This window comes from Prosopis cineraria, unplaced genomic scaffold, assembly GCF_029017545.1.
Source record: "Prosopis cineraria cultivar Desert tree isolate PC_DT_omini unplaced genomic scaffold, ASM2901754v1 PC6, whole genome shotgun sequence".
Lineage (NCBI taxonomy): Eukaryota > Viridiplantae > Streptophyta > Magnoliopsida > Fabales > Fabaceae > Prosopis > Prosopis cineraria.
The window spans coordinates 43,507,953-43,521,528 of NW_026555337.1; the positions used below are offsets into that span (position 1 = coordinate 43,507,953).

At 31.1% G+C, this 13,576-nt stretch overlaps 1 protein-coding gene across 1 annotated transcript; it reads left to right on the top strand.

The window, feature by feature from the left end:
• Positions 1-11,169: 11,169 nt before the first annotated feature.
• On the top strand, positions 11,170-11,663 carry LOC129314531 (auxin-induced protein X10A-like). The gene has a single exon (XM_054957993.1). The coding sequence runs from the start codon at positions 11,211-11,213 to the stop codon at positions 11,487-11,489; it is 279 nt and encodes a 92-aa protein (XP_054813968.1). The 5' UTR covers positions 11,170-11,210; the 3' UTR covers positions 11,490-11,663.
• Positions 11,664-13,576: the final 1,913 nt, after the last annotated feature.

Sequence of the window (13,576 nt, forward strand, 5' to 3'; positions counted from 1 at the left end):
GTTTCATCCCAATTCCCAAAGAGGCTTCAATATATATATAAAAACGTTGGATAGTGATTTCAATTATTAATTTATTTATGGTGATACTATCAACGGAAAGGGGAAACAATACGGCAAGCTAAGTTTGGTTATAATGGGCACAAATATATACACAAAGTTATTAAAAAAAAACGCGCATATGTTTTGAAGAATGTTATAAAATAGTGGCATTATTCCAATAACAATCGTCAAAAGAATATGACAATCTGATCAATATATTTTTTTAGCATTTCTCCCTCTTTCCGTTGAAAATATCACCATAACTAATTAAAGGGTAAAATGAAAATTTTACCTATACACCCAGGAGTGTAATGCATTTTCACCGCTAAATATTTAAAGTTGTAGCAATTTCTCTCATTGTTAACTTTAACTATTAACTAATTAGAAAATTATTGAAGAGGATCTCAAAATTTACAGGGAAAAAGGACAAAAAGAATCACAGAAAATGGCCCGAAAATTAAAAATTTTATTTTTGGTCATTTTTTATAATTTTTGAGTCTCTATATATGATTCTTTTAGTCATTTTTTATAAGTTTTGAGATTTTGTTATAGTTTTTTAGTCAACTTGCGAAAAATGGCTGGGGAGATTGCCATGATTTTTAATATTTAGGAGTGAAAATGTACACCAAAAATGAATTTACGATCTTGGATACTCCTAAGCTTATGGCCTTATATAGTTGAATTGCCATTTTACCCCAAATTAAAATCACGATCAAACATTTTATATATATATATATATATATGAAAGCTTCTCTGATCAGAATTAAAATTAAAGGAACGCATTCTTAAATTATGACCCAACTTATATCACCTAATTAACTCTTGTATTGACCAATCACACTAATTAAGTCTCTATCTAATGGCTACCTTTAAATTTTCTTTTTCATCTTCTAATTCTCTCTTGTTCCTTCTCTTTCTTTTCTTGCTTCCTTTGATCACAACAGGAAGCACTGATTTTCGCTCTTGGGATTCATGTGGAAGATCATATATTCAACCTCACAGCCTATTATTAAATTTCCATTCATGATAAGAGGAGAAGGTGAAAGCGAGAGGTGTGGCTATCCAGGGTTTGACGTCTTTTGTGTGGTGGAGAGATGAAGAACCAGACATTCATTGATCTCCCGAACGCTGGAGAATTCGCCATCGATTGTATCAGCTATCATCTTTACAGGCTTATGCTCAAGGAACCAGATGATTGCCTTGCAAAACGTTATCTTATCCAACACACCATCGACCTTTCAGGTTTATAGCTTGCCTTCTAGTGTTTAAAGCCACATTGTGAATGTTTGTGGCTGAGCACATGACTAAGGTCAAACCTTACCCTGCATGGTCCAAAGTAATTGTTTTATAGTTTCATATTTCTTGATAATTTTTCATTGGGTTAAAGGGAAATTTGGCCTTTAAACTTGTTTTTTTGTACAATATTTTTCACCTCCAACTTTTCAAAGTAGTGCAATGTCTTTCCTACTATTAATAAAAAGGTTAATATTGACCATTAGTTGACCAGAAAATAATATTAAAATTACATAAAAAGACTAAATTTTTTGAGTCATTTTTTAATCAAGTAATTGTTGAATTAAATATTTGTCAACAATAGGGACAAAATTGCAACATTGCCCTAAAAATAAGTTTAGGAGACAAATTGTTATCTATCCCCTTTTCATATAATATATTCTTTTTATGATTATCTGGATTTTTTACGACTTTATTTTCTTTAACATAGTTCCAATTTCCAATTGTTTTCTTAATTTAATACTATGTAAAAATAGTGGACAATTTATAGTTATATAATTTAAAAAATGATTAATTTTTGTCCCAATCTTAGCCTTTACAAGGAATACATTATTTTGTATGATGATAATTGTATTTTTAATAAAATTATTTTTCATATTTTTAAATGTTTTTTAAAAATAATATTGCAGCTTGGTGTATATATGTAATGTAGTATTGAAATATAGAAAGCATTCTAGTATCACTGTATCACATAACAGAACTTAAAGTACGACTCAATGACATCGTCATCTTTGTCGCAGGTTCTCCCTTTCAACTGGTCACTAGTGACGTTGACCTTAGAGTTGTCGAGGTCAACTTCCTCAATTGCCCAAATGAGGATATCATTCATGGTTCAGTGTATCCCTTATTTTACAAATTTTTGACGTGCTTGAACGACGTTGGCGGCGACACTTTGGTGGTGGTTACTGCATCGGACTAGCGAATTAACATTCTGATGCCGGCAACGGTGAACTTGTCACTATGTCATGTGATTTCCACTGCTTATGCTCCATCTTATGACTCGCTAGACCACTCCACGATGATGCCGTTTTTTGGTGGTATTACTCTGCAATGGACCAAACTTGGCTGCGATTATCCTCAATGTAAGCTTTCCTTGGTTCTTTCTCTCTTGAATTTACATGGTGATATTTTGAAATATTATTTTTTCTTTTTCAAAGAGGCGATATGTTGATGATTAAAAAGGCATTTTTACCTTTAAATTATAGGTTTAGGAACATCTGAAACCACAATATTTTTTTGGTATAATGTTTCACTTCAACTTTTGAAAAATGTGCAATGTAAACTCACTATTTCTTATTATTTTATTCTTTGATAGATCTTTATTTTATTTTTGATAAATTTTGATAGATCATTTTCTTTGTATAAATATATCTCATATTAAATATAACAAGTCACTATTCTTACAAATTTTCTTTTTATTGTTTTCCCTCTTTGCTTTCTTTAATCTGGTGCTTCTAGAACTTCATGGCACCTGAACCTATCATTTTGCCTTCCACCATAACTATATAGAATAATATATATAAAAAAAAACTCAATATTGCCCTTTGTTACCTACCATTAATGAAAGTTAACTTTAATAATTAGTTGGATAATTAATTATAGAAAATAACAAAGAAAAGATATAAAATTACAGGAAATAACCCAAAAATTATAGAAAAAGAATGAAAAAAAATTTCCCAATCTGTTTCTATAAGTTTTGAGGTCATTTTCTTTAACATTTTAGTCAACTAACAATCAAAATTAACATTCACTAATAGTAAGGGCCACATTATACCATTTTTTAAAATTGAAAGGGAGAATTATACTAACAATAAGTTTAGAGTTCTAGATGTTCTTATAGCTAAAGTTGGTAGGCAAATTTGCCATGCAACTTATCAATATATATATATATATATATATTAATTTAGGAGAAATTACAAATGATCACGGATAACATAATTGCACTATTGCAGTACATGAATCTAAAAACATATACAATCAATGGTCCCTTCCCGATCTATAATGAAGAATATTATTTTAAAAATTACACATCCTTATAGTTTGCATCGATTTTTAATTTAACATTTATAAGCACATCCCCCATTTATTCAATGGTCACAAGATTAAAATAAATTTGATCGAGTTGGATCAGAATTATCTCAACCTAATTTTTTTCTTGTACAAGTTTAAAAATATTTTATTTAAAAGGTTTTGAGTTCCTTGCCGTTCAATCTAACCAGTGTTGATTTTCACAATTCTTTCCAAAATAATGAAAGATGTGAATCTTCAATATATACAAATTCTAAGACCTTTATACATGTACACCTATATACAGATTAATTATAATCCCTGATTAATTAAATAATAACCTAAATTTGAATGAATGTTGTGCTTGCAGGTGAAAAAGATGAAAGGATACGAATAGCCCATTTGATTCATTGAATCATAAGTAATGAAATGGAATGTAAAGGTAAGGAATGGAATGGAATGATGATTACAAGATGTTTGTTTGGTATGATATTGGAAAGGTGGGAACTAAGTTAATTGTTTATATTTATTTTAATGATTATAAAAATGAAAAGACTGTAATGCCCTCCTAAAATTTTTTTTTTCACCTCTCATTCCTACCAAAATTTCTTCCCTTCCTTCAGCCTTCTTCTCCCAAACCATAATTAACTCTAAAATCAATAAGCAATTGAATTCAAAAGCAAAAAAGCAAATCTTGATTTTGAACTCAGTACCAACTGTTGCGAACCAAAAAAAAAAAATAAACTCGATTTGCAAACAAAAGAAAAAACATTATGAGGGACGACTCTGAGAGAGAGAGAGAGAGAGAGAGGCTAACTGGTTGAGATTGAAGCAAAGAGCGAGAGATGATGGCAATAATCAAGTACCCACAGGGATACTGCTACAACATCAACCAACACGGAGGAGGGAGGGGACGCTGGATAGTCTTGAGCAGCATGAGGAAGTGGGGAGGGAGGTGGCGATTGACAGACATGAGGAAGACGGTGACGAAGGTAGAGGGAGGAGGTGTCGAAGTCACAGTCATAAGGAGGAGAAGGATGAAAAAAAAAAAAAGGAGAGGGAGGGATATTTGAGTAAATTCATGACAAGGAATGGGGATTACATAGGTTTTTTGATGTAATCCTCATTACCACATGTAATGTAATCTGGATGCACTCTATAATGGGCTTTAGAATACAAAATGGCAACCAAACAGTCAACAGGTGAGAATTGCATCCGGATCACATGCAATTCCCATTCATGTAATCGAACCAAACGGGCACGAAGATATGCGATAGGCGTAGGAATGGTAATAGCAGTTGGAATCCTATGTGTCACTATAGTTTCTTATCTAATTTACACCATCAAAAAGAAGTTGAACCAAAACCAAGTCGCCGCGGCTATTAAGATTTCAAAATCAGAGGATGATGAGAGCCATTGCTTGCAACCATTAATTCCTTGCCCAATGGTCAAAATAATAGCTTAGGACAATAAGACTAATATTAATGCTTCTTCCTTTTTTTTCCCTCTTTGCCATCCTCTTCTTATAAATCAAGACATTATGGTTAAGAAAAAAAAATGTATTGGAGGCCCTAAACATGTTGTTACTTATCAATTTGCCTATCATTTTAATTTTCTAACTTTTTTTTAATATGACTATTTAATTGGGTTAGATTCGAGTATTCTTATATTCAATTAGGGGTGGCTCTTCCAAATTCATTTTCTACATCCATACAGACTCAAATGCATGCTACTAATAAATAGAGATTTTTTGTGCATGGATTTAATTAATAATTTTCAATACAATGATGGGTTTTAAACTTCCAAAAAAATTGAAGGTCATTCAAATTCTGGATTGATATGCACATGCTTTCATGTCATATTATGAGCACTATTATAAAGACAAAATTATTTAGCTTGATCAATTAGCATTTCCCATGATGGTTTTTACCATGTTATATCATGGATAGAGATAGATGTCTACTGATACAAAAAAATAGATAAAAAATTATAATCATTATATACTAAGAAATGTTGGCATGGCATCTATCAAACAGAAAATGTTTGGCAGGAATGTTTCTCTCAAGAGTAGAAAGAAGAAGAGATGGAGAGAAAATTTGTGCACGACATCTTTAAGACATGGGCTTAATTCTCCCCTATGTATTCTAATCTCTGAATGCAAATTAGGCTGATGACAAATTTTCTTGTTCACTTAAAGACAAAAGCAATGAGTTTAAATAGTTGGATGTGGGAAATAAATGATGGTGAGAGGTATTAATTACAGATAATGAAGTGGTGCCTTCGAAGTAATAAAATTTTTTACTTAAAGGTCGTAACACTAAGTCAATTCATGAACTAATATAGTTTAATAATTTTTGCCAAAAAAATAGTATAGTTTAATAAAGTATAGTTTAATAATTAATATTATAACCAAGGGTTATTTATAATAACTTTTCATAAAAAGTAATATTTTTTAATATATAAAGTTCTCTTGAAATAACATTTCTCTTTACTAAGAGACACCTTTGAGTTTTGTAACATTTCAAATATGCCTTAAGAAAATAGAATGACATGACTTTGGTGATAATTATATTATAATACCCTACATAACTCTTCATAAAATTCCTTAATTTATAAGGATATGACTTTTCAAAAAAGATGTCTTTTCATTTTGAACATAGGGCGAATGACAATGAGGGCTTCAAGAGGAGAAAAAATAGCAGCCATGGCTGAACATAGCTGAAAGTTTATCTATTCAGATGTAAATTGATGAATTTGTACTTGTGAATAGATAAACTTTTAGTTGTGTTTGGCCTCACTGCTCTTTTTCCTCCTCCAAGAGCCCTCACTGCGATTCTCCCTTAAAAATATTCCAACACATTCCAAACAATATTCCAACATTTACTTGCACTTTTTAACCGAATGCTGCTCCAATGTACATGCTATCAGCTGGACTTGTGAACATAAAGAGAGTCTACGAGATGCCTCAAGTGTGTCAAGGCATCAAACTGACAACTATAAAAATCTTCATTGAAACATTAAGGTTTGCAAAGTTCCAATGATCCTACTTGTATCAAAGACATCAAACAAAACCATGTGATATTTCTCATCCATGTCTCTGGATTAGACTACACCTCATAAATCTAACCTTTCATGAGTGATATAATCTCAACTAAATGGATTTCCAAGTCCTCTCTACATTTGGCTCGTCCTGCTTGTTGCTTTCTATAAAAGACCTTCAAGACATAACCATGTGATCTCCAAGAGCCGTTGTCTCCCAATAGGCCACATCACACGTAATCTCTCATCCACCAATTATTGAAGGAAAACAAATCCATTCATCTATATATATATATATATATATATTTATATACCCGCACTCATACTTGCATGCATTTCAGAAGCAACACAATTCTACAACAACATCCTCAGGCATCTAGACTTGAGCACTTTCTTTCTTTCTTTCTTTTTTTCCTCTTACGCACAAAACATGGGGTTTTGTTTGCCAGGAATGAGAAGGCCTTCATTTGCTACAAAAGTGGCTTCTTCAAGATCAGTTAAAGTACAAAAGGGATATCTTGCAGTATATGTTAGAGAGGAAATGAAGAGTTTTGTAATATAATTCCCATATCATACTTGAGTCAACCTTTATTTCAAGAGTTGTTAAGCCAAGCCAAATAAGAATTTGGGTACGATCATCCAATTGGTGCCTTTACCATTCCTTGCAGAGAAGATGTCTTCCTTTTGCCTTGTATAGATTTTTTGGGTATTTTTTTTTTCTTTGTAAGAAATTGTATATCCAGTTAGAAATTTGTGAATAGAAACATTTCATTTTTATCTCACTAAGTTCTGAGTGTCTACCGAGTTGAACCTTTTTTGACTGGTAAATTAAGCCAATCAATGGCTTGTCTCTCTCTTCGTCCACTTTGTTTTATTAAAAATTCTCAGGATCAATTCTCTTTGGTGGATTATGGACATTGAATTATTAATCTAGTCCTATGTCACCTGTAATCATATTTTCTCCATAAAAACAAGTCAGATCCAAGTAAAAATTTGGAAGTTTAAATAGATATTTACAACCGATGGCCACTGGATTTCATAATATAATTCATTTGGCTTATAGTTTGAGCATCGAGACCATAGAACGAATATTTTATGTAAAATCTGATCGTTCAAGTTTAGATATAGCAAACTTCATGCGTAATCTCCACGTGGTCTTGCCAATATACAAGTTTGATATTTAGCACAAACAAAGTTTAATATCAATCAATATAGGTCCTCCTTAAGATGTCAATGAATTAATCTATATATTGGTTTGGTGGTTGCATTATTGCACTGATCTCTTGATTTAACATCTTGGTATCCTTGAAAATAAAAGAAACTGTAAGACAATATCATGTGATCCCTTGCGGTCCTTGTCCGTTTAGAGCATCTTGATCCTTGAGTTCACCAGAAAAACATCACTGACTTTGTTGTAGTTTTATTTTATTTTTGATTAACACTTGAGGACCTTGAAAGGCGCATAAATGATATTCAAGAACATCACATTTTGAAAATGGCATTGAAAGACCATCATATTAAAAAAAAAAAAGACATTCGATGGCGATTTTTAGCGGCAACTGAAAAAGTCACCACTAAAAGTGAACTTTTAGCAGCAACAAATCAAAGTCATCATGAAAAGTGGACTTTTGGTGGTGAGAATTTGTTACCACTAAAAGTCGCCACCAAAAATATACTTTTAGCAATGACAATTGAAAGTCACCATGAAAAGTTCACTTTTGGTGTCTACCTTGATTTGTTGCCGCTAAAAGTATCAATGACAATTAAAAGTCACCATGAAAAGTTCACTTTTGGTGTCTACCTTGATTTGTTGCCGCTAAAAGTGTACTTTTAGCGGCAACATTTGTCATTACCAAAAATATTTTTATAAAAATATTTTAAAAATTAAAAACAATTTCTATAATCGGCCACTAAAAGTATTTTTATAAAAATAATTTAAAATTAAAAATAACTTATATAATACACTTTTAGTAGTGACATTTATTGCCATCAAAAATATTTTTAAAAAATTAAATATAAGTTTAAATTATATGAAATAATTTTAAAGTATGAATTTTTTAAAAAATTTGAAATTAAATAAAATCATTCAAAATATATATTGATGAAATTAAGTTTCTTATTTTTTTATATAGAATTAGAAATAAATGATATATAGGATCATGAAACAAAAAAATAGTAGTCAAGGTGTGCTAAGTTTAATTATTAAATTATTTCTAATTTTGTATTATTCATAATCTTTTTTTAGACATATAGAGCTCATATTTTTTAATAAATATGTTAATAAGCTAGTATTTTAATATGATTAATTAAAATCTTGATGGGTTATTACTTTTAATTATAATTAGGTTAAGTTGTACATAAATTATTACTTACATACAAATACATGAATGGCATTTTGATGTTAAAGTTATACAAATGTCATGAGATATAAATAATATTATAGACTACTTGACATATTGCATATTTGATGCTTAGCTTGATATACAAATGGTGTATATGAGGTTGAGGATGATTAGATGTTAACTAAATTGATCACATATAAGATTCTTGTAATTATTATATATTGTAAAAGTTATTAGTATTTATTTTCAAAATTATTCAAAATGACTATTAACAAAATCTATGTATTTAAAATTAATTTGTTATTTAAATAATTTTTAAGATATTGAAAAATTATTGATAAATATATTTTTAATAAAAGAGGGGGAAACATTTAGCTATTTTGATAGAAGATAAACATTTAATCATTTAGTTTATCAATTTTTTAGAAAAAATATGGAGAAAAAAAGTAAAAGATATTTAACATAAAATAATATAATACATATTTATAAATAAATTATATACTTAATAATTTTCATTTAAAAAATAAAAAAAATTTCAAAATTGGTTACAATGTATATAAGAATATTATTTAATATTTTAAAATTTTTTATTTTAAGTTCATTTTATTAAAAAAATAATATTTATTGGTAAAAAATAATATTTTATTAAAATTAAAATTTCAATACTCATATAAATCATTTTTTCATATTAATAATTAAAAATAAAATGTAATATATGTGTATCTTTTTAATAATATATTATTTGATATGTGTATATGCAGTTACATAACATATATTTAATTTTACATATGATAATTATAGATACATTTCAATTTAATCAGCAAAGAAAGAAGGCTTGAGGCTTGGAAGTGAAAGAAGTCAAGGGTTTAAACTTTGGCTTCGTCATATTTTACAACAAATATATGATGTGGTGCATGGTGGTAACGTGGTGTGTGAGGTGACTTGAGGAGGTACACATGTGGCAGGTAGTGTGCACGCGTAGCAGTGTCATGGCGCATGAGGTGGCACACACATGGCGAGTGACGAGAAACGAGATGATGGCATAGCGCATAAAATGGCTTGAGGAAGTGCACTCATGGCGTGTGACATGGCATGAGATGGCGAAGTGATGTGGCATCATTTGTCGGACACGTGGCTTGTGATGTGGCACAAGATGACAAGTGACGTGGCATCATCTGTCGCATATATGGCAAGCAACATGGTATTACGTGATACACACGTGGCATAATGATATGGCATAAAATAAATTATTATTTATTAAAAAAAAAGTTTGTCACTACGAAAAGTCTTTAACGGCGACATTTGTTAGCACCAAAAATACTTTTATAACAAAGAACCACAAATGTCACCAATAAAAGTATACTTTTTGTGGTGAAAATATTTGTCGTCTCCAAAAACTATTAGCGACGGTTGTTATAGTGACAACCTTTTAATAGCAACACAAAAAGTTGCCGCTAAAAACTTTTAACAGTGGCTTTTGGACTTTTGGCAATAACTTTTTGTTGTCGCCAAAAGTGTGCTTTTTTTTTGTAGTGCATGATTTCCAACAAACAACAACAACAACAACAACAACAATAACAATAATAACAAGCTTTATGTTATTATGGAGGGCCGGTTACAAGGATTAATTGCCTGATGCTAATATGCTCTATTGACAATAAGAAATTATTAGTAAATACTGGAAGCTTAACTGCAAATAACTTACTCAATTATATATTTACATTTTTTTACCATGATTTCCAACTAAAATTAAGTTTTGGGACTTTAAGATTCAAAAAAGAAAGGAATATGAAAATGGGGCTTTTGATAATTTAAAATTAAATATCATTGTCATTGTGCAGAGAAATGCACAAGGGTGTTATTTTCCCTTTTATCCCATGCACAGCCAGTCATCTTTAACTGTATTAGAGACATGAATACGAACTTAAATATTTAATTTGAATCTATAGACATGATGCCAACCATTACTCATACGTTCTTTTCACTAAAATGCTACTCCAGCATGCTTTTGCTATAAGGAAGCATAAGAGATGTCTGAAGCATGTCTGGAACATAAATGACAACTGTAAAACTTTAATTGACATTAATGCTTGAACTGTTCAAATGATATCATTCTTCATATTTGATGAAGACATGAAACAGAATCATGTGATGTTTCTCATCCATGTTTCTGTGGACTGGACTACAACTCATTAAGCTGACTCTTCATCGATCATATCTTAACCAAATGGAATTTCCATGTCCTCTATTTTCATTTGGCTCCTCCTGACTTGTTGCTTTTTGAAAAAGACCTCTAAGACACAACCATGTGATCTCAAAGAGCCCTTGTCTTCAAGTAGGCCCAATCACATAATCTCTCATCCACCAATTATTGAAGGAAAATGCAAATCCATTCATCTATATATACTCATACTTGCATGGATCAGAAACAACACAACTCTACAGCATCTAAATTTGAGCACTTTCTTCTTATCCTCTTAAACACAGAAAATGGGCTTTCGTTTGCCAGGAACAAGAAGGGCTTCATTTGCCACAAAAGTGGCTTCTTCAAAATCATGTGAAGTGCCAAAAGGATATCTTGCAGTCTATGTTGGAGAGAAAATGAAGAGGTTTGTGATTCCTATATCTTACTTGAATCAATCTTCATTTCAAGAGCTGTTGAGCCAAGTTGAGGAAGAATATGGATATGATCATCCAATGGGGGCTCTCACCATTCCTTGCAGAGAAGATGTCTTCCTTAATGTCACTTCTTCTTTCAATAGGTGCTAGCTGACAAAGACAAGATACACATAGATTAGCCAACACAATTTTGTACTATATCCTTTTGCTTTGTAAAGAATTTTGTTCCTTTTCTTTCCCTACTTAGGAAGAGAAAAATTGTGTACCAAAGTGAGAAATTTATGAAGAAAAATGTCACCTTCATCTTCTGGCATTGAACTTGTAGTTCAGGAGACTAAGGATTTTTTCTTGTAGAAAAATTCAGCAGAAAATAAGATTCTTGAATATAGTAAATTCAAATAAATATTTTGCTTGAAGGTAATAAAAGTATCTTTATATGAGTGCATGCAAATTAATCTATGAGAATCTTAAGAAGACTAAGAAAATAGTTTATTGATACTCAGTGATTTTTTAATTCCTGGGGATTGAATTTAATTTTAACACAATAATAATTTCTTGTACGGGTAGGAGTTGGAAATTCATTAACATTTTAGTCTTCAACGATGTCATCAGTTTATAAAAATATGTGATTTCAATTCACTGGTTTGTCACCATCAAGATGTCAAGATTTTAATCTATCTCTCCAATATTAGTTATCTTGACAGTTGTAATGCACTCTCATTTAACATCTTGAGCCCCGGAAAGAACATTAGAGACAATATCATGCGATTTCTTATGGTCCTTCTTGCTCTGTAATATCTTATTGCTTGACCACAAGAAAACATCTTGAAGCATTATCCGACCTCGATTTCATATATTTTTCCTTATATATAATTTGATTATATTGAAAATATACTTTCCAACATATACCATGACTTTTGAAATCAAACAGATATGTTCTTGTGAGGTCCAAGTTTGTCTTGAGAATCAAGTAAAAATAGATAAATATAAGCTAATTCCTAGAGAGCCGAGGGAAAATGTTAACTTCATCAAATGTAAACTGTAGCTCCATGGGTTCATATGTCATTGGTTGTTGAGAGCTTCTTGTTCTGCTATTGAATTACGCGGTTTTATTAGCGATATGAATAAGAACATAGATAGTATAGGCTCTAATTGTTCTGTAAATTTATTTACAGGAAATTAATTAAAGGTGGGAAGGGACAACTGCAAAATGCATTTTTCTTTGTATATATATAGTTGTCTTCAACTGTTTATTAATTTGATTATACTGAAAAGATACTTTCCAGCATAATCGTTAATTAGTTGATTATTACCTTAACTTTGATTCAAGTGTGTGAGTGAACCATGAATTTTGAAGTCAAACAGATTTGTTCAGGTGAGGTCCAACAAATAGATAAAAAAAATTAAGGTAATTACTAATTAAAATTTAAAGGGCAGAGAGAAAATGTTTAGTTCATCAAGTGTACACTATAGCTCCATCGGTTTGTTCTGCTATCGAATTTCACAATTTGATTAGAGATTTGAATAAGAACAGGAAGCCTGGGAAGGAAAAATTGTTTTGTTCATACGACTTCCATCATTAACTTTATTAACAATCTCATCAATATTTTCAAGTCTTTATATATTTAGTTTCACTTAAGAATGTGCCAAGAAAAATATTCCCCTCTGAGATAAATTTCCAGACATTTTATTAACTTGATCCAAGAAGCATGTCTATTGCAATCCTGTAAGACACTTTTCACAGGCTCAATACTTGCTCTTTTCAATTGAATGCTACTCCAACATGTCTCAATTGGACTAATGAAGATATAGGAGAAGCCTAAGAGATGTCTTGTAATGGCCTATAAAAAAAATTAAAATTTTAAAATCTATTTTTATGTGATTTAACTATGTCTTTATATAATTTGAGGTTCAGTGGCAATAATTTTGGACCTTGAAAACATAGGCAATGGGTTCGAATCTCTAACGCACAAAGGAGAGGATTTCATTTTCGCTTCAATATTGTTCATTTTCTTCTTGCTTCTCTCGAGTTTCGAACAATCTAGAGCAAGAGTGTGAGAGAGAGCAGGAACCCTCACCTCCTTTGTTCGTTCTTCGCCGTCATCCACCGTCTTGAACATTGCCGGCGTGGCTGTGAGCAAGCACGTCCTCCGCCGCTGCTGAGAGGTCCAGATTGCGATTCCTTCCCCCCTGTTTTGTGCAGCCAATCATTCGCCCTTGCTAGCTGCTGTTTAGTT